The sequence below is a fragment of the Gymnoscopelus braueri genome (assembly GCF_963280865.1).
Source record: "Gymnoscopelus braueri genome assembly, chromosome: 6".
NCBI lineage: Eukaryota > Metazoa > Chordata > Actinopteri > Myctophiformes > Myctophidae > Gymnoscopelus > Gymnoscopelus braueri.
In genome coordinates this window covers 52,463,862-52,486,132 of record NC_137607.1, presented here as the reverse complement: position 1 = coordinate 52,486,132, position 22,271 = coordinate 52,463,862, and the positions used below count along the sequence as shown (strand labels likewise).

General features: G+C 44.3%; 1 protein-coding gene across 1 annotated transcript in view; it reads left to right on the top strand.

Moving 5' to 3' along the window:
* The window catches only part of celf5a (cugbp, Elav-like family member 5a), a gene marked incomplete at both ends in the record, with an annotated part of 372,721 nt that overhangs the window by 329,744 nt on the left and 20,706 nt on the right, over positions 1-22,271 (top strand). The window contains one exon of the mRNA XM_080431230.1: positions 17,272-17,437. Within this exon, the coding sequence (XP_080287356.1) occupies positions 17,272-17,437 (166 nt within the window). The remainder of the gene's footprint in view (positions 1-17,271; positions 17,438-22,271) is intronic.

Below are 22,271 nucleotides of genomic sequence, written 5' to 3'. Positions count from 1 at the left end.
CAAGCTACCCAACCAATAGCATTCTTTGGGGATTGTTTTCCGGTTCCTTGGTCACATGTCTGGTTGACCCGCCCCCGCTTTGGTCACATGTCTGGTCTCAAGCAATAACGTTTGATCGCCGACGTGCTCGATTGTATATATTAAAGATGGCGGATTGCACACAGCCAAACAATAGGCTTCATTTTCGGTCTGTAGAAAGCAGAGGTGTGGCTTTGTCCATCTCTTTTATACAGTATATGGTGGGGACTACGTGTTCCATTTTGTTTAAAAAATAAACATACGTTGTTGAGCGGAGGCCCTCAGGGGTGTGTGCCAGTGCCTTTTATGTTTTCGCTGGATATTAACGTGGTGAGCTTGTCGATCGGCTGTTTTCGGCGAAGGTTTTCCCCAGAATATATGGATCGATGCTGGGGTTTATGTGGTAATTTTTTTTTGAGAAGGGACATTTTCTTAACCACTTAATCCCTATATACTTCTTTGTACTAAATAGCTAAGATCTACAAGCTCATTGTAAGATTGTAGATGTGCTATTTTCGAGCCCATTGGTCGCTTGGTAAGCTGCAGTACCTACGATTGGCCACCATGTCCAATGCGCTTCACTGCTGCCTCTCGGTTCTGGGGGGCTTGGCATATATATACATACACACAGTAGTGTATAAATGCTATACGCACACGCCTACACATCCAGCCATGTAGTACTTGAGCACTGGCTGCTTTACACGTGGTTACTTTCCAAATGCAGTGCGATGTGGACATAAAACACTCCTGTATCTATAACCACTTGAACCCATTTCAAGTGTTTCCTACACACTCAACTCAAACTCACATAAACTCCGGTGCTGTTGGCGTTACTGCTCATTCATCGTTTAAACAAAGCACAGGTTAGCGGTAGGGGGCCACCAGGGGGTGCTGATGGCTAATTCACATTCAATTATTATTACGATTATTGTGCCAGTTTAATCAGTTTTCAAAATGGCGAAAATAGTAAATAACACATTGCATCACTACGCATCACTACGCCGGCAGATATTTTCTTTTTCTTTTAAAGTCACCTGAGAATGATAACTATAAACATATAACTATAACCATAATGATGTGAGCTTCCACACTAATGCACACTAACGTTCTGTCAACATGTTGAACATGAGTGATTTATTGACACCCTGTACATTGGGATGGATTTTGATTGACTGTCAGTGTCTCTATCGTTAAAGCAGTGGTATGGATTTTGCCATCCACAAGCAACATACACAGTTATCGTTATAGTTGTCGTTCGTTGGTATGGAAGGCCCTGTAGTCTGGAAAGCCGTTAGGATTAGAAACCTGAATCCTTGTACTCCTCTACCTTGGCCATCCTTGTACTCCTCTACCTTGGCCATCCTTGTACTCCTCTACCTTGGCCATCCTTGTACTCCAATACCTTAGTCAGCAAACGCAAAGACTCTCGGACGAGGCTGCTTTAATGTGACGTCTTTGAGCGAGAGACACCCACACTCACACAAGCACATAAACAGTGTTAATTCATACATTTGCACTATATGTAAAGTTAAGTTGAATTAACGCTCAGGATTTTGGTTGGGGACTATTGCACTCTCTCTCTCTCTCTCTCTCTCGCTCTCTCTCTCCCCCTCTCTCCATTTCCCTCGCTCCAAAAAAAACTGCACTGCCACGCCACGGTGCCTAGCCTCTCACTAACCTCTGCACGTAGTAGGCACGCACACACACACACATGCTGTGAGTTCAACTCTGTAACCCCCTCGCCAACTCTACCCTCTGTACCCCCCACCACCCCACCCACCCACCACCCCCACAGGCCCCCTCAGGGCATGGCACCATCCACACACACAGCAAGACCCCTGGCTCTTTGATGAGTTCACTCAGCCCACGCGAGCCGAGCCCCCTCTCGCCCCTCGCTCTCTCTCACCCCCCTCCCCCCGCTACGTGCTGCTACCCTTCTCCCCTCTCTCCCCTCTCTCCCCTCTCCCCTCTCCCCTCTCTCCTCTGTCCCTCCCCCTGGGCCACAGAGCTGCTCCACAAGCCACAGATGACTCAGAATATTCCATAGGCAACTACAGTAATATACGCGCGCGCACACACACACACACACACACACACACACACACACGCGCGCACAAACGTGTGTAAACTGCTTGAAAAAAAGGAGCTGAAATGAATTTAAGGTTTCCGTCCACACCAGCACCAAGATAAAACCCCTGGGCTCCTGCCACAGCAGCAGCGCTGCATAAATACACACAGAAAACAGGGGGGAAAAATGAAAAACCTCACTTTATTTACAGAAGAAGAAGGAATGGGCAATTCAATTATTTATTTATTTTTCCTGTATTTGAATGTAAAAGGTATATATTTTCTCTCTCTCTCTCTCTTTCTAAATGCCAGGATTAATTGTAGGGACGTTGGCCGGGTGGTCTCTCTAGGGGGGTTTATCCATTTCCTTCATTTTCATATCACAGCCACGGGGGCCCCGCAGTGTGAAATGTGCAAATTGACCATCCTGGAGTAATTGCAAGGCCATCTCTTGTGCTCTCTCCAGTAAAACTCTCCGCCTTCATTACCATTCATGAAATGCAGCCCCCCGTCCGTCGTCCCCAGGAAATGTGGAGAAATGCAAATGTTTAAGGGGGCGGGTAGTGTAGTGTAGTGTAGTGTAGTGGAGAGGCAGCGGTTTGGTCTGCAGGGAGACCATTGTACCGCGCGCGGCGCGCGGGTCGGCCATGACTCTTATTTACTGTGGCAGAGGCCTGTGTCGACTCAAGCAGTCTGACGCACGTGTCGTGTGTGTGGCGTGCGTGCGTGCGTGCGTGCGTGCGTGCGTGCGCGTGCATGCGTGCGTGCGCGTGCATGCGTGCGCGCGCATGCGTGCGTGTGCGTGCGTGCTTGTGCGTGCTTGCACGCACATGTGGACAAACTCATGTCTAACACACACACACACACACACTGTGTAGCAAATGCTGTCTCGCTCACTGCTGCGCCCCCCTCTCTTTCACTCTCTCTCAACACACCCACCTATCTCTTGCTCTCTCTTTCTCTCTCTCTCTCTCCCCCTCTCTCTCTCTCTCTCCTCTCTCTCTCTCTCTCTCTCTCTCTCTCTCTACCCCTCTCTCTCTCTCTCTCTCTCTCTCTCTCTCTCTCTCTCTCACACACACGCACGCACACGCACACACACACACAGACAGACACAGACACAGACACACGCACACACACACACAGCGTACGTATGTATATATCTATGTATGTATAACATGACAATGGGACCAGGGATGTTGCCTCAAAAACCCAGAGCTGTGTGAGTGAAAGAGAGGCACCACCCCGTAACAAGGGCACAATAGATGCTTTGCCATTAGAGAGATTCAATTACCGTTAAATCTAAGGGAGAATTTGCAGGTAATGTGGTTTCTCAGACACAAAGATTATACCCCGCGTGAGTGATGGCGGTGAAGGTGAAATTCTCCTTGTATTAGTACTATGAATCACACGTACGCGCCGTGCCGGGCCCGGCCCCGGCCCCCGTAATGAATTCAGCTAGAATAAAGAAAAGTACTGTGGAAAGAAACTCTGAGGCAAAGGCAACCCTTGCAGATAAACTCAACCCCAACTTATGATAAAGTAATGAGCGCGCGCTGCTAAGGCAGTAATGGATTATCAGCAGAGGGTTTCTCTTTCTTGTTTTAACCCATTCGGGAACGCATCTGTGTGTCATTTTTTAGATGTCTTTGGCTATTCAAAAATAGCAGATATACAAGCTTGTAGCGCGGTACCGAGTGCCGCGCTACGAGCTTATAGATCTGCTATATTTTTTAAAAACGTCGTGAAAATGTGTGCAACTCTTTGAATATAGGCTATACATTTTTTACTCAATTCTTTGCTCCTGGGGGCCGTGGTCCCTGGAGCAAAATATTTTGAGATGGGGGGTGGTCCACAGCCAAATACATATAATTCTCGGTGCCGCGCTATGAGCTTGTAGATCTGCTATTTTTTTAATGGCCAAAGTATAAAACAAGTAAGACGCGCGAACGCTAGAAGCGAACGCAGCTCGAAAATATTGTGTATTTACAGACTTGTAATCCGTGTTATTTCACCATGATGGGGAGAGTGTGTGTGTGTGTGTGTGTGTGTGTGTGTGTGTGTGTGTGTGTGTGTGTGTGTGTGTGTGTGTGTGTGTGTGTGTGTGTGTGTGTGTGTGTGTGTGTGTGTGTGTGTGTGTGTGTGTGTGTGTGTGTGTAAAGTATAAAATAATGGTTATAGGCTATAGCTAAAAAATCTAAAATGACACAGATGTGTTCCCGGTCTTAATGGATTAATATCTCCGCCGAAGCGTTATCTAATGAATCTAAAGACGGGCCTCCAAATTATATGCAATAATATGGGTGGGGGGGTGGGTGGTGGGAGGGGGTGGTGGGGAGTGTTAGTTATCTGTACCGTGGGTGTCCAGCGTGTGCGTGTCGTCGTCGTCTCTGTCGGGTAGAAACCTCATATGTACTAAACTGTGACTTTTCAGGATTCAAAATTCAAAAACGGGAAAAGCAGCAGCAGTAGTTTGGAGCTTCGTGTGGATCTGCTGCTTTTGATGCTTTTGTGGGAGGCTGTCGTGTGATCAAGGAGGGTGTTCATTTACCAAAAAAAAAAAATGGAGATAAGAGTTTTTTTGCCCGACAGCACCCACGATATATATGGGTTCTGACTCCCATTACCACAGTGAGGTCTGGTATAGACGTGGTGCCTTGTGGCTGCATGAGCGCTGCTCCTCCACACAGCACCCTGATTCTACCCCGTGTAGCTGCTGCAGGGGGATGTGCTGAAATGAGGCAATACTTTAAATGTTTCTTTTGGCGGCAAGATAAACTGCACATATTCCCCCAAGACTGGGGGGGGGGGGGACCTGCAGTGACAGAAAAAGGACTTTATCTCCAAAGACACACTATATGTGTCCGCCTACTCTCCATATATATATATATACATTGGGCCAGGAGGAGAGGAAGAGAGAGAGAGAGAGAGGAGATCGAGGGAGAAGTGGCATATAGCATAGAATACAGACGTGGAGTGAAATGGTATATATATAGCCATACCCACAGAGTACAGTAAATGGTAAATTCAAAGAGCTCCTTCCTTCTCCACTACAGCTGTGGATAGGATTATAGAGTTGAGCTGACAGCCAGTAAATTGGATTTTAGTCAAACCAGGGGGAGGAGGAGGAGGAGGAGGGGGGTGGAGGAGGGGGGGGGCTTTGGAGAGGGGGGGGGTGGGGGGGCGCGAACACAAATTGGAGAGTACAACACTGACAACATGCGCCAAAAAATGAGGAAATGTGCTGTTTTCAAGATAGACACAGACACTGGTGTGCTCTGACAGGAGACATCCTATTTGCAAAAAGGTGATTTCAAACACAAGCCGAGGAAAGAGACAGAGAGAGGGAGAGGAGAGAGAGAGAGAGAGAGAGAGAGAGAGAGAGAGAGAGAGAGAGAGAGAGAGGAGAGAGAGAGAGAGGAAGAGAGAGAGAGAGAGAGAGAGAGAGAGAGAGAGAGAGAGAGAGAGAGAGAGAGAGAGAGAGAGAGAGAGAGAGAGAGAGAGAGAGGAGAGAGACTCCATAGCAGCATTTAGAATCAAGTGATAATTGTTCCCCGAAGAATCCCAGGATGTGTACGTACGTACGCAATCATACACACACACACACACACACAACAATCCTGAGTGTTCATTTATCTCTGAGCCTAAACAAATGTGACCACATGGACCCCTCACATGTCTCCTTGTGGTTCCATTCGACACCCTCGCTTAAATGAGCGCTCAGGATTTTTACAGTGTAGCCAACTTATAAATCTATCGCAGGTCTTGTCAAGACACACAGAGTGTTTGTATACGACGAGACGTGGATGTGAGCAACTTTCCTTCTCCATCATCTGAAGTCTCCTCGTCTCTCTCTCTCTCCCAGTCTCTCTCTCTCTCTCTCTCTCTCTCCCTCCCTCGCTCTCTCTCTCTCTCTCTCCCTCACTCTCTCTCTCTCAGTGAAGAAGAGAGAGACAACCATTTTAGCTTTTGCCTGGGTCTCTAGGTGGTTCGAGTAGAGAGACCACATGCCGTGTCAGAGGACTGCAGAGCGAGAGGTTGTAGATTTGAAGGCACCTCAGGCATCGTGCCCCCGCTCTCCCCTCCCTAAAAGATGCATTAGGCTGAATGTGAGACGTATAAATGAGAGGAGAGAAAATGGTTTTAGTTGGATGCTAATACTGACAGCAGCGCGCGCGCGTGTGTGTGTGTGTGTGTGTGTGTGTGTGTGTGTGTGGGTGAGTGGGTGTGTGGGTGGGTGGGAGGGTTGAGAGGGAAGAAGATGATGACTGTAAAGCTCACATTAGGAAACATCTCCCCCTGTTGGAAGGATTGGGATCAGAGCGGAGGAGCGGGAGGCTGAAAGCTCGGTCTCTTGGAACGCTGCACAGCACAGCTCAGGAAAATTACACTGAAAGATTACTGCATCATTTGGCCATCTTGTTTAAATGCTAAGCCGCCGACGTGCGGACACGCACACGCGCACACGCACACGCACACACACACACACACACACACATAGAGATACTGTACATATGATTTCCGTGTGCCCACACACACTCCCAGTTGCATGCTACAAACACACACACACACACGCACACACGCGCAAGTTAGTCGTGCCACAGACAGCAAAGTGGGATCAGAGATGAAACAAAACCCATTAAAACCTTACTGTGGAAATATAGCCTCCAAGCCAGGAGGTTACAAATGAGGCACTTGAGCTACAGTGTTCAGTCTTTGAACTTGCCTTATTGTCCCATTGTCTGTGACTATGCCTTCTTTCTTCCATTCCTCACCTCCTAGCTCTCTCTCTCTCTCTCTTTCCCCCTCCCCTTGCCTCTGTGTCTTGTCTCTCTCTCCCTTTCGTTTTCGTGCGGCCGGGCGGTCGGGGCGTGCGAGGAGAGGTCACATGTGACAGTGCAAGAGAGTCAGCGAGTCACAGAGCTAGAGCGCCACAGAGATAATTGCCATGTGATAAAGAGGTGATTGCCTGCTGGTACCTGGGGAGAATAATGCCATCAGGTTGCAATAAAAAAGCAGATGCCTGACACTAAATGGATGCTGCTGCTGCTGGAGCGCCGGTGCAACTTTCTTTCTTTTGCTGGCTTTCATCTCCCACACCCCTCTCTGCTTTATCCTCTCCTTGTTTCTATGTGCTTCTCTCCCCCCCCCCCCCCACCCTCTCTCTCTCTCTCTCTCTCTCTCTGCCTTTCATTTCAAGAGGAGGCACGAAAAGGTTGTGACTGCGATGATGAAGAACTCTGTTGAGTTCAACTCGACTCTTTGTCTGCTGGTAGACGTGCTATCTGCCGGATAGAGCATAAATAACCCATTGAGGCCTGAGGTTTCCCATTCTACAAGATGTCTTCTAAATCCTAACAGTTTTTTTTTTTTTTAACGTATGTTGCTATGTCAGTGGTTCTCAAACTTTTTCATGTCAAGGACCCCCAAAATTATATGTATTCGGCCGTGGACCCCTATCTAAAAAAAATTTGTTCCAGGGACCCCCCAGAAGCAAAGATTTGAGTTACAAATGTTTGCTTTAAAATATATCTATTCAATGATTTGCACACATTTTCTAGATTTTTCGAAAATAGCAGATCTACAAGCTCATATAGCGCGGCACTCGGTGCCGCGCTATATGAGCTTGTAGATCTGCTATTTTTCAATAGCCAAATTGTAAAATAATGCTTTTTTGCTCAAATCAAAAAATGACACAGATGCGTTCCAGGTCTTAATGGGATAAAGGAACCAAAATGGCTTTTGAGTTGAGGATGAAAGTTGGAAAGAGAGGGAGAATAAAGAATATACATATGAAAAGTAAAATAAAAATGATTCTGTCGAGACGAGCACTCTCTCTCTGCCAGACCGTCCGCTTTTTTATTTCCACTTTTTTTTATTTTATTTTATCACAGCCAGTTTGTATTAACCACTCTATTCCAACATAATTACATGCTTGAGTTTCCAATTTGCTGCGTTGTAATTTGGAACGAAACATCAGTGAATGCTATGTTGTTATCCATGACAATCTGACGGCTGGCATTAAGAACTGCATTATCCAAGCCGTGCATTTGAGAGAGTGTAGCTAGCTGTACTTGGAGATGCTACAATATAGCATTCACTTTCACTCCCATTATTAACCCATCCAGGCCAGCGGCTCGTACACAGTAAAATCCTCAGCGTTACTTTAACTCTGAAGTGTGTACAAATAGAACCGATTGGGGCCATTAAGGGTACATTATGTACACGCCAAAGGGTCCATTTGGTTCCATTTTGTACAGTCCTCTGAGTTATATGAACACTAAGGATTATACTGTGTATAGTGGCGCCACAAGGTCCCCAGCAAATGGGCAGCAAGCTTGTTAGAACCAGCCCTAAGTCCCCAGTCGCATTGACAAGCTTCTGATTAGTGGACAAAAAAAACTAGACCGGTCTGACAGTGTATTTATTCTGTAATACTGAGGTAGATCAGACCCTTCCATCTCAAAGCCCAGCCTCATTCACATCTTAATAGGGGGGCAGTCACAGCATCATCAAAGAAGCAGAGCCCCCCATTCCGGCAGGGTGACTCTCTGGGCCCTCTTGTTTGTTTCTCTGTCATTGCTTTTGTTTAGTTTCCCATTTTCGCTCGCTTTCTTTTCGCAACTACGGCTCAATTCATCTTATTTGGAAGGGAATGGATGGCTCCCATTTGTCACGTTGATAAAATTATGCAAATGACAAAAGGAGTTAATAGATAGCGGTGGCAAGGCACGCCGGCTAATGGATGAGATGCCAGCAGCGCGCGTTCCACGGCAGGACAAGCGCTTTCAGGTTACCTGACAGGGGCATTGAGGGAAAATAATTGGCTTTTCCTTTTCGCAGGGTCTCTCCATGCAAATACGCGGCAGAGTGGCATCCTCGTGTGCCTCCGCCATTCCACAATATTGTCATTAGCATTAGTGCCACTGGCAGAGGAGTTTGATTTCTGCTCAGCGGAGTCAGTCTCAGGCCACGGCCATCTACATTTCCCAATGACACATAGCTATGGGGTATTAAACTGACATCGAGACAGGGCGAAAAGGTTTGGTCCAATTGTGTTTGTGTTTCCATACCACACAGTGCTGCATGCCTGATAGGGAGCTACAGCTTACAAAAGAATATTGATTCCCTAGATAAACCCGCTGGTTCACAACCTGCAAAAACCATTGTACAGTGATGGATTTTTTTTCTGAATTAGGCATACAGCATATGTTTTGCAGGGGGAGAATTTAAGCTGAGTGCAGGAACTCTAATGGCCTCTCTCTATCTCTTTTACGGTGTGTGTGTGTGTGCGTGTGTGTGTGTGTGTGCGTGTGTGTGTGTGTGTGTGTGTGTGTGTGTGTGTGTGTGTGTGTGTGTGTGTGTGTGTGTGTGTGTGTGTGTGTGTGTGTGTGTGTGCGCGTGTGTGCATGTGTGTGTGTGTGTGCGTGTGCGTGTGCGTGTGCGTAAGCATGTGCAAGTGTGTGCGTGCGTGCCGTGGCGTTCATGCGTGTGCATGTGTGTGTGCGTATGCATGTGCGAGTGTGTGCGTGCGTGTGTGCATGCGTGTGCACGTGCGTAACTCTGTACTGTGGGCTGTATTTGTTGGGAATTAATTTCAGCTCTTACTTTATGCTAAAGAAACAGAGAAAATTGTAGACATTGATAAAGTAATGGAAGGTCATTAAGTCAATCGCTTTGTAAGATTGTCTACTGACTGAGTGTTATGTAGGCATGGATTGATTGTTTTTTTTTTGTGTTGTGTTATTGGGATATTTGCCTGATCGATATTTATTTTTATAGTTACATAACAGCCATTAGTCCGGTATGTAATGAAACAGAAATAATCGCAATGCCCGTGCAATGAATCAACCATAAGTAACATAATGACAGGCCATTATACGTAGCACTGCTTTTAATATGAAAGAAACCAAGCCCCAGGGCATTATGTATATACAAGCACATACACACACAGTCGGTCACATGAACAAATAGCCTACAACAACCAGCCCATCCAGAGCCAATATTTCAAAGTAACTCACCAGAGCCATAACAAAACCTGGGCCTACATTTCTATGACCGAGGCTTCTGTAAACGCTTTCCTCTGACGAACGCAAATGGCCAGCACCCACGCAGTTGGTTTGTAGGACAGAGCTTCAACAACATGGGAAGCATCTTTGTCGACCACGATCTGGTACCAACCCAAATTTAGAAAACACATGGGAAAGTACTCATTCTACTGCTCTGCCACCAAAATGTGAAATGACACTATAGGGTGTGGGAAAAAAACGATTTGAATACGAATCGCAATTCTCATGAATTGTGAAAAAAAAAAAAAAAATCTATATATATATTTTTGAGAAGTGGCAAGTTCTGGGCTGAATCGGGGGATTTTGAAATTTTAAAAAAAGTTTTTTAATCGAGAATCGTTTTGAATCGGAAAAAATAAAGTTTTTGAATCGAGAATCGTTTGTTTGGAAAAAAAATTAAAAAATCGGAATCGTGACCCCCAAGAATCGGAATCGAATCGTGAGATAGCAGAAGATTCACAGCCCTACCTGACACCATCCATTAAAAGATGTGTGACACTGGTTTCTTTCTAAATTGGCCCGAAAAAACACCTATCAGGAGACCAGAAAGGAAGGTAAATGTCATTTTCAGAACAGATACAGAATAACTAACTGATCGTTCTGTAGAGCTGCAGATGATTCCAACAGGGTAACATTTCCTTCATGACTGCTTTTAGCTATTCCTTGAGAATCCCTCTTGTCAAACACGTTTCAAGACAGATGTGCTGCGACATGCTGAGCCTTTTTGTCTGTGTTTTAAACACTGTTGGAGGCAGAGAGTTCTCGTACAATTGCAGTTGACGCTCCGAATGTCAATGCGTGTTTGAGGGCCATCATCATCACACTTAGCATTGCCACCACCCAGCCTTGTGGTCCATCCATCATCAGATTCCATATTATTGATGTTTCCTCTTATAGGCAGTAGTTCTCAAAGTGGGGTCCAGCACAGGGACCCTCTGGGTTCCTTGAGGCGGTTCTAATTGGACCCTTACCGGTGTGTAACTCTTGAGAGTTATGGGAGTTTTTAGAAATTAAAACTTTTGGAGAACCACCGCCCCATCGTCAAATAAAAAGGAAAAACAGCACCCCCAGCGTTTTTCACTTTTGCATTTGACTCTGGGGGGAGTGATTAAATAGACCGACGCTGACTGGAAACCGGCGTTTGGTCTCTGCCCTCAGCGCTCCACTTCTGGTGGTGCGCCTATGTTTTCATTCCCACTAACAATATTTCTCCACGGAACACTAATTTCTCCCAAAGAACATGGATCGTTTTGGTTATAAGCCCACTTGTTTCTATGATGAAAGAACAAGTTAAAATGTTACTAACTTATCTTGGTTTGGTCGGCTCCGAGGACGCTATTGTTAAATGAGTTTCGGTTTGTTTCCAGTGGGAAGCGAGCGCACAGATGTAAATCCCGCCCACTACATTTGATTGGGTAAAGCGTGGCCTGCTTCAGTTGTCGTCTCTGTCGCGTGGAAACCTCCACTGTTACTTTTCAGGATTTAAATTAAAAAAAAGCAAAAGTAGCAGATCTACAAGCTCGAAACACGTCGCTTCACGCCGTGTTTCGAGCTTGTAGATCTGCTACTTTTGATGCCTTTGTGTGACGCTGTAGTATGATGAAATAGGGCGTTAATTTACGAAAAAACACAAAAGGTCAGAATATGGAGATAAGAGGTTGTGCGACGATGTGCTTCACCTGCGTGACATCGGGGAAGTGTCGTGTGCTGTCCACGCTTTAATGAGGTCACAGTTCATCTCGTTGAACAGCTTGTACAACAGTAGGCTATCAATAGTGCTGTTTGTTCAACAACCACCGTTTTCTTTCTTTAACTATGGTAGCCTTGGAGAGCATCTCTCTGGGTCTTTCTCTTCTCTGACCTTTCTGCTTAACTTGAATGGTCCAAAATTGTACTAACTATTTAACACTTGCATGACTAAGCTATCAATATGACCGATTTTGAGAATTTAAAGTGGATTATCTTCTCTCATGAAGCTCTGAGAAAGTTCCCCTTTCATGACTTTTCCTAAATATTTGTTTCAAATCATCTCCGTTTTTTTCTTCTTCTGAAACGTATTATAAATATGAAATATATACCATATATACCATCCCAACCGTTATATTTCGGCTAAATTGACCGCTCTCCCCCTCTCTCCCCGAAGCAAGAGCAGTTGACACCTCTAGACCCCCCGCAGAGCGGCCCGTAGACGAGCAGACTCCCTACGCAGCAGCGAGTCCATGTTGCCATGTCTGCTTATTATAAGCGACTTTGGGCTTGTTTTTCGCGTCTTTCTACTATTATTATTAATATTATAATTATATATATAATTACATTATAATGGTAATACTTTTCTACTCCACTACAGCTCAGAGGCAAATCTTGTACTTTTACTTCACTACAATTATTTGAAAACTTTAGTTACTAGTTACTTTGCAGATATAAATATCTTTTCATACTTGTTTAGATTAGAGCTTCATGCATTTTTATTAGGTATATATTTATATAGAAAGGTCTAACCAGGGACTGGTGTTGCAAATTAGCCTCGGCTATTACCCCATTCATGCCTAACTGTTTTCTCAGGGCACAACGACGCATGCAGTAACATTTTCATAGACCTGACTTATTTCTCTCGCAAAATTTGGCGACCCATTTTCCACTTTCCCTTTCACTGCAAAGCGGTGGAAAAAGATAGGATCTACAAGCATACAGCTTGTCACACAGCAACTGTTTTATGCTTGAAGATCAGATATTTTGCGCAGGATTGAGCACATTTGTGGAACATAGCATTGTGTTCACTTGCACTGAGGGAGGAGGAGAAGAGACGCGTTTGTCAGCGACGTGGACAGCTGATAGAATGAGAGCTTTACGCTCAGACAATAATGTGAATATTATTATTATGAATAATAATAATATAGGTTTGTCACTGGGTTGTTTACAAGTTACTATAGTTCGCTTGCTGCTACTAAATGTAAAGCAGCATTACATGACGGTCATATTATGACAGTCATGACGAAACTTAAACCTGTTTTTTGCACTTTCTCCATTTACAGCCCGTACATCTACATAAACGTTCGGATTTCAAATATAAAGTTTTTATTCCGTGGCCACGGATGTTACAATTTACTTCGGGTGGGTATAAGTACCCGTAACTTCTGTATTGTTCAATAAAAAGCATTTTAATCCGATTGGCGGTCATTTTCTCATAGAGTTATAGTGTATCAGAGTGCAATTACACCTCCCAACCGATAGGGTCACGTAGTTGAAAGCATGGAGAAAATACGGAGAAAATGGCCACCGATCGGATTAAAATGTTTTTTATTGGACAATACGGAAAATATGGGTACTTATGGGTTACCCGAATAGAATTGTAACATCCCTGGCCATGAGGTAAGCACTTTATATTTGAAATCTGAACGTTTGTGTAGATGTATGGGGTGTAAATGGAGAAAGTGCAAACCTTTTGTTAACTTATAACTCGATCTCTTTGTGGTGAACGCTTGTTGTGTTTTTCCCACATTGCTTGCCTTCGGATAAAATCAAGCATTGTGTTTTGTTCTCCACATCGATGTAGCGAAAATGTGTCCATATCACCTCTTCTCTTTCTCCCGAGCCCCGTGCAAAGCATTTTACCGTTTTATTTTGTAAAGTTTCGCTCTGAAATCTGAATCCTCCTGCCATTCATTTGACGGTGTGACTCTGTGTGTGTGTGTGTGTGTGTGTGTGTGCGTGCGCGGCTGCAACTTTAAAAGGGGGTGTGTGTGTGAGTGAGGAACAGCATGCCCTGCGCTGCTTATCAAAGGAGACAGGGAGTGACAAAATCATATAATAAATATATGATATAATATTTCGTCTCGTCTTTGTTCGTGAACTAAAATGACCATAGAGTTTAGTCCAGTCTTTATTTAGTGAACTACATTTTCGTCTCGTCTTTATTAGTCAACGAAATTGCATAATGATTTAGTCCCAGTTATTGTTTATTCATGGGTGGTGGTCTCGTCTCGTCTTCGTCCTTTGAAAAATGTGCGTTGACGAACATATTTCGTTTCGTTTTCGTTAACCAAATCAACACTGCATGGAAGTAAAAATGAGATCCCCACATACACAAATCACAAATCATGATGACATATAGGAGACAGATAGAAATACACACTAGCCTACTGCCTACACTTTCATAGACCTGCCTGCTTATTTCTCTCTCAAAATTTGGCAACCCATTTTCAACTCTCAGTTTTTTAGAAGACAATGGAACCCCCCACTGTTTGGGGGAGAAAGTGTGAACTAGTCTGGAGAACAGAGGGAGACAGTGGCCAATAGGATAGCCTGATTTGGGGATCAAAATGATCTTTTTTCAGGCTTGGTGGAGGAGTATGAAACCTCAGTCATGCGAGTGTTAAAGGTTACTTATTAAAGGTTCTATGACATTCATTTTCACTTTTTTTTATTGTTTATGTTTCTTGGGGGGTTTTATGACCTCAATTAGACCCCAAAAACCTGAACTTTGAACATTCAGTGGATTTTCTGTGGTCTGGGGTTTTCTGAATAATTTGTCTGGAAAGTAATCTATGATTGGCCCCTGGACTTTGATGTCACAGTCCATTAATCCCGCCCCCTCTCCTCTCCGCCCCTCCCCTCCACTATCCATTCCTTTTGGGGGGGGGGGGGGGGGGGGGGCGGAGCAGAGGCGATGATTGACAGTCAAAATCCCTCAACAGCGACACCCGCAGGCAAAGATTTATTTTTTCATTGCAGTTGAAAAGGCTTTAGAAATCAGAGAGAAAGAATCCTGCCATGGATCACTGGAGTGGATTTTTCAGTTAAAACTTTGAATACACGTTTGAAGGACCATGATAAATACTTTTAATATGTTGTAAAAACTGAATGTCATGTAACCTTTAAAGCACCATTTCATTGTCCGACGCGTCATTTTGACACTTGCCACATAGGGAACGCTATCTCACTCCATCGGTAACATTTGCTAATTCTTCCTGTAAGGTTTTTTATTTTGGTGAACCTTCACAAACAAAAAAACAGCAGGATTGAGGTATAAATAGAATCAAGTCGAGCACAATTTACTTTTCTCTTCCCAGAGCTCTTATTTTTGTTTTACTAGTTACAAAAAAAAGTTCCACAATGTAGCAGAGAATGTAGCAGGCTGGTGGATAATATCTCACAGGCAACAACAGGTTCCAGCAGCTGAGATGACAGCCAGCCTGACCCCCCCGTTTTCTGACACACTGCACTGCTTTTCCATCTGGCATATATACCTACAGTACACACACTCTACCAGCACATTCTACTACGACTACAGTGAAGAGTACAGGGACACGCAATCACTTTAGGACACGGTTTCCCAAACAGTGGGTCGGGGACCCATTTGTGGGTCACCGACCAATCTTTATGGGTCACAAGTAAATATCCCTTTATGGGATCCCTTTATTTTAAGTGGTTAAAATTATGTATTACCAAATTTAGCTGGGTTTAAGTGGTTGAGAAATCTGCAATGAGCTTGTCAATTGCTAATGTCATTTAGACAAACTAAGACAAACTAGACAAACTTACATCATGAGGTTTGACATTTGAATCTGAAAAAATTGCATTAACAGCTAACAATAGCTAATGTGTTACAGTAATAACATGTCCATTGAGTGGGTCATTTGACCACAGAAAGCACAGTTCACCCTCTGGTAAGATACATTAAAGGACGACTTCAGCCATTTCATCTTCATATAATTGGTCCTCACTAATGCTCATTATAATATGGCAGCCTATACCATTTTATCATGAGCATTAGTGAGGAACAATTATATGAAGATAGGTTGAGACCTTTTGTTCAGTGGTAAAGATTGTATGGTCTGTTAGAGAAGAGCCAATCTCCGATTCATTTTGTAGAAAAAAAAGTGAAAGTATCGCTGAAAGCCAGCTAAGGGTAAGGTGGTTTGGTTTTTAGTCTGAGGAAAAGAAACAGCAAAAAGTGTAAACTGTAGGATGAGTGTCAGGCTACTAGTGACAAGGATGACAAATGAAACCAAACAGCGCTGGTAGAGGAGAGGCCAGAGCAGAGGTTGAGAGACGTCAGCGGGCTTCACTGTGCACACAACCAAAACATGCTGAAGTTTCACAATTGGAAAGGAAAAAAATGCATCTTCTGCTGCAAAACTTTGGCTGTTATTTCGTCAACACTAAAGATACTAAAAAGCCTGATTTATACTTTGTTGCACGCCGGTGTCCCGTGCCGGGAAGATATAGCCGATATATTAGCTCACACCGCATCAGGGGCGCAGCCATGGGTGGACCTGGGTGGGCCTGGGTGGGCCGTGGCCCACCCACATAGAAAGCTGGCCCACCCAATCGATTTTGCAAAAAAAATATGTTTGGGATTTTTTTAATTTTCATTTTTTTATAGTGAATTTTTTGATACAAAAATTGTAAAATAAGGCAAAAATAAGAATTAAATAACATAACCCTAACCTAACACCGAAATAAAGTAACCAAAAATCCGCCCTATTTTTCGCAGTCAGAGGCGCATGCACGCGCGCCCACCCGCTCCTGCCTATAGACCCAGCCTATACTAGCGTTCTGGCTGCGCCACTGCACCGCGTTGCAATGCGACGCGTTTGCCAGATTGCAGATTGGCTATTTTCAGCACTGGAGCGAGCGCACCACCCTATGCTATAAATCAAGCCTAATGTGCACATGTCAATGCCTTGATTTGGATGGGCCCGACAGACAGCTATTAAAATGTAACTGCGGCGGGTGACGGATTCACTAAACATAGGTTGACAAGCTTCTCTTCTTTTCTTGTCTTTCTTTTATTACTCTCCACTCTTTCTCTGTACTTGCCATCCATGCACCATCAATCCACACCTCACCCTCTATTCTTACCCTATTCCCACCTCTTCTCTTTCGCCTCCGTCTGACTTCCTCTCACCCTAACTATTCTCTCTCTCTCTCTCTCTCTCTCTCTCTCTCTCTCTCTCTCTCTCTCTCTCTCTCTCTCTCTCTCTCTCGCTCTCTCTCTCTCGTGCTCTTCATCCGGCGATCTCCACTCTTTCCCTTCACACCAACCCCTCCACCCCACCCCCACCCCACACCTCCTCCACCACCTCCACCCCACCTCTCCCGTGTCCGTCTTCTTCAGCTCATGCAGCAGCAGGCAGCCATCATGGCGGCAAGCCACGGGGGTTACCTGACGCCCAGCGTGGCCTTCCCCACCACACAGATCCACCAGATGGGGGCGCTCAACATCAACGGCCTCCCCAACGGCCTCCCACCCCCGGGGTCGGGTGAGTTTCATCAAGCCCTGGGTGAGCACTCGCTTTTCATTCTTTTTTTGATTCATGCACTGTAAAAAAAATAATCCTAAGTGTTCATTTAAGACGTATATTGTGGACTCTTATGGTTCCGTTTGTACACTTCAATTAACGCTCAGGAGTTTTACAGTGTGCCTCTTGAGTGTGTCTGTTTCTCTGTCTGTATAGTGCATGTACCTGCAGTATAGTGCATGTACCTGTGTGTGTGTGTGTGTGTGTGTGTGTGTGTGTGTGTGTGTGTGTGTGTGTGTGTGTGTGTGTGTGTGTGTGTGTGTGTGTGTGTGTGTGTGTGTGTGTGTGTGTGTGTGCGCATGAGCGCGTGTGTGTGTGTGGAGGGTGGGAGAGAACACAAGCTGAACCAAGGCCAAAAGAAATAGCAGATTTAGTGCCTGTCTTCTGATAATCCAAAATTATTCCGCTAGGGGAGAGAGAAAGAGAGGGAGCGACGCGATGAGAAGAGAAGAGTGAAGAAATACATTGAATGGGATTTGCATGTTTATGTTGTTTGTGCATGCAAGGAAACTATTTTAGGGTGATAAAAGAGAATAGGGAGTATCAATAACTATAGTAGGTTTGCAGGTACGGGCGCGGCGCTAATTTCCCCCCCCCCCCCTTGTATTCTGACCTTGGTGCTTTGAAGCACTCGAGCATGATCTGCATGCATTTGGTTGTGTTTTCCATAACAAACGCTGCCATCATGCTATGCAGATGCATTACAGAGGAGAAGGGGAAGGACTTTGAGATGTCTACCCCGCGCGCCGCATAACATTTGCTGATTCAGCAATACTTCATTTTCCTTGAGATGCAGGAAACTTCCAAGATTCTCCAGTCGACAAAAGCCTGCGCTGAAATAAATAATACAGTAACCGAGTCTTTGTTGTGTTCTGCTCACCTACTTTGTCAACATAGTGGTATTGAGTTGTTGTTTTTTTTCCGGGGTGATGACTTTGGTAACTTTTAGCCAATGAGTGTGTGAGAGAGCTGTCATTGTTGCACTTATGTTAAATAGTTTTATTTTATCACCCGTAATCATCCTTGAAGTCCAACGTCTTGCCGCAATGTCTTACTTACTGTTGTGTTTCATCAATTGCTGTCTGCTCTGTGGCCTGTTCCCTGTTGAATAGAAATTCTATCTCTGGTTGAAATTATCTTCATAAGCAAAATACATAAATAAATAAATACATATTTTCCTCATTCGGCACAAAAAGGCTGTAATCACGCGGTTACATGAAATGTCCAAGTTTTTGTTATTAACCCATTGAATGCCAAAAACGGTCCGGACCGTTTTTGAGGGTCCAAACGAGAAGTGCCGAAAACGGTCCGGACCGTTTTTGACCCAATTCTATTTTTATACATGTGGGCCACGTGGGGCGCTAAAACGAAACTTTGACATCACCCAAGGAGTTTCTGAGAAGAAGAGGCTGGATCTGGCTCCATGTAAAAAATCCTTCCGGTCGGCGTTTTCAATGTTATCTCCTTGATTAAAAGCTTAATATCTCCATTTCTTTTTAATGTGGTGGAAACGAGCCGTTTTCGATCGGCGATCACGCTGCAATGGAGGGTCGCGTTGGAAATATTATTGTTCCAGGCGTTAGTCGGGACCCTCCGCCGTCTCGCACGCACGCTTTGTTTACATGCACTTCCTCGTCGGGGCTTCTCACAGCACGAAATGTATAACGCAAGTGGATGGAAGAAATGCTGGCACTCAACGTATAATATTTTAATAAACCTCTGGCACCCAATGTGTTAACAGATAAGGTACGATGCAGTGACTTTACAGTATTTATTCACTTTAGAATGTATGTATAAATAAGTACATTTCCAGTACATGTCTGGTGCAAGTGTCTCAGGAATATACTCATGAATAGAAATTGTGTTTAATAGTGTTTAGAGAAGAAAGCAAGAAAAACCCCTTCATGTGGAGTGGTTATCGTGAAAAATGTACCCAGTAAAAGATAATATGAAAAATAACTTGTTTTATTGAACAAGTCACACAGTATGACTTTTAAGTTCATTCTCAGGAACGTGCTGTGTAGTTTCAGGAAAGATACAGGATAGATTTACAGTATGAGATGGACCACACACTCTAGAGCAGCTGGTTGTCAAACTCTTTCACGCCAAGGGACCCCCAAATTAATATTGCATTGGGCCGTGGACCCCCGTCTGAAAAGGTTTTGTGCCAGTGACCCCCAGAAGAGAAGATTTATGTTGAAAAAAATCCAAATTATTAAAAATTTACCAAACATTTTCGATATTTTTCAAAGACTTTCAAAAATAGCAGATGTACAAGCTCACAGCGCAGCACGCTGTGAGCTTGTAGATCTGCTCTTTTTGAATAGCCAATTTATAAATGGATAAAGTGGTTAAAACGATTGTGATGCTTAACTACTTTTGCTGGGGACCCCCTGGAACCCTGCCCTCAGGACCCCTAGGGGTCCCCGGACCCCACTTTGAGAACCACTGCTCTGGGGGTCACTAACTAGACGTCCATTGAGCTGACCTGAAAACGTAACACAGTAAAAAGGCTTCCCTTATAACGTGATGGAACATGCCAATATAAACACAAGCTGTATGCGTCCGCGTACTAATTCCCAAAGTCAGGCAATATTCCTAGAGAGGAGAGGCCATTTGTCAAATATTTACAGTGATGGTTTTAGTGCAAAGCGTGCACTTTTGTGCGGGCATAATCAATCAGAGGCAGTGATTAAAAGTGGAGCTGAGCTTAGCTAAGAAGTCTCCCCTTTTTTTGGGGATTTGATAGAGTGTGACATTGTGTCGGTGTGTGTGTGTAGGCCCTTACTTGTTCGGTATGCATACCTGTGCTTTGCAACACAACAATGATGATGAAAGATGGTGTAACCAAAATGCACAGAACCGTGTGTGTGTGTGTGTGTGTGTGTGTGTGTGTGTGTGTGTGTGTGTGTGGGTGTGTGTGTGTGTGCGCGCGCATGCGTGCGTGCGTGCGCACACTATCCTCCGAGTCTTGCTTATGTACAGAGAGAATATATATCTCTTTTGAACTGTTGCCCAACCAAACTGCAAAATCAATGCTGTAATCTAAGGTAATAGTATTGAATCATGTCAGACATTCTATTGAAGCCTAACCTTTACCAAAAGGTCCTCACGGTAACACGTGGCGAGGGAGGACTGATCCATTAGATTCATAAACAAAACAGGTTTTGTATGGATGCGTTGCAATCAATGGCGTATCAATCTCCAATGCCTGGTGCCCTAATGAATTTGCCTGTGGAACTGAGAAGTTCATGTGTGTGTGTGTGTGTGTGTGTGTGTGTGTGTGGCTAGGTTGAAATATAGGGCAAGCGTACCTTTTCGACACGCCTCTGTGTAAGCTACGGGCGACTGATAACCTTTTATTATTGAATGTGATACATTATTAATCCTTGTGAGAAAGCACGACGGCTTCTTCTGAATTTCCAACGACCACAATAAAATATGGAATGTTTTTTTTCCCCTTCCCGCTCGTTCATTTATGTGCAGCTGGCTGCCAACAGCAGGCAGCAGCCGCGCTATAGCTGTGGAGTTACTATAGCGCATCGTCGCTGTCGGGATGGAACCTCGTATGTTTAAAAAAAACGTTACTTTTCAACAGTGGTGGAAAAAGTACTCAAATGTTTTACTTAAGTAAAAGTATCAATACTGCGATTTAGAAGTACTCTGTTACAAGTGAAAGTCCGGAATTCAAAATTTACTTAAGTGAAAGTACACAAGTGTTGGTATCAAAATGTACTTAAAGTACCAACAGTATTCAAATGTTTGAAAATAGCCTAGGTATAAAATAGGGCTAAAATGGTCAATGTATGTTTTTTTATCTGCAAAGTAACTAGTACAGTAACAAAAGTTTTCAAATTATTTTAGTGGAGTAAAAGTACAATATATGCCTCTGAGATATAGTGGAGTAGAAATAAAAGTACTGAAAATGGGAAATACTCCAGTAAAGTAAAACAATCCTCAAAAGTGTACTTAAGTAAAGTGCTTGAGTAAATGTACTTAGTTACTTTACACCACTGCTTTTCAAGAATTTGGAACAACGTTTTTCAGAAATAGTGAAAAGCTTGTGGATGGGCTATTTTCATGACTTTTGCTTGCCACTCTTGGATGACGAAGTAGCCTACAGTAGGGCATTAAAAGGACAAAAAAAAACATAAAAAGTTGACATTTGGAGATACGAGGTATCTGCCCTACAGTGGCGATATGCAGCTTATTTCCCTCGCTCCGTACTTGTGGACATGACTTATTTAGAGTTCATTGAAGAAGTGCATAGCATTACTGGCGGAGGATGTCTGTTTAAGTAGGCTGAGAGACTCTGTAAGCCACTCAGAGAAGGTGGGACTCCTGCCCTGAATAATAGAGGCTGCTGTCATGGTCTAGAGGCGCTCGCCGCCTTTCTTCTGCCAATCGAAAAGAAGTTTAATTTATGCATAAAGTTGTCACATCACGCCAAATTACGGTTTGACACACAATGCGTTGGCTGAGAATCTATTCTGAAATTTTGTCAACCATGTCAGATATACAGCAGAGACATAAATGGCGGTAGGAGTTAATGCTCCCTTTCCCTCAAAAAATGAGTCCAGCTGCCCGTGGATGTGCGGCAGACGCCCACCTCTCTAAATTACCCACATGGGCTCTGCCTTTACACAAAGCACTGGTAGCACTTTGAGATCCACCATCCCCCCGCCTGATTTGGAGGTAAATGTGTGGCATTAACCTCTTATTTTAATTATCAGTATAACCTCTGCAACCGCCCCCCCCCCCCCCCCCCCCTGCCGCTGCGCCGCAGAAAACAACATAAAAAAAGCTTGTGTGCCCG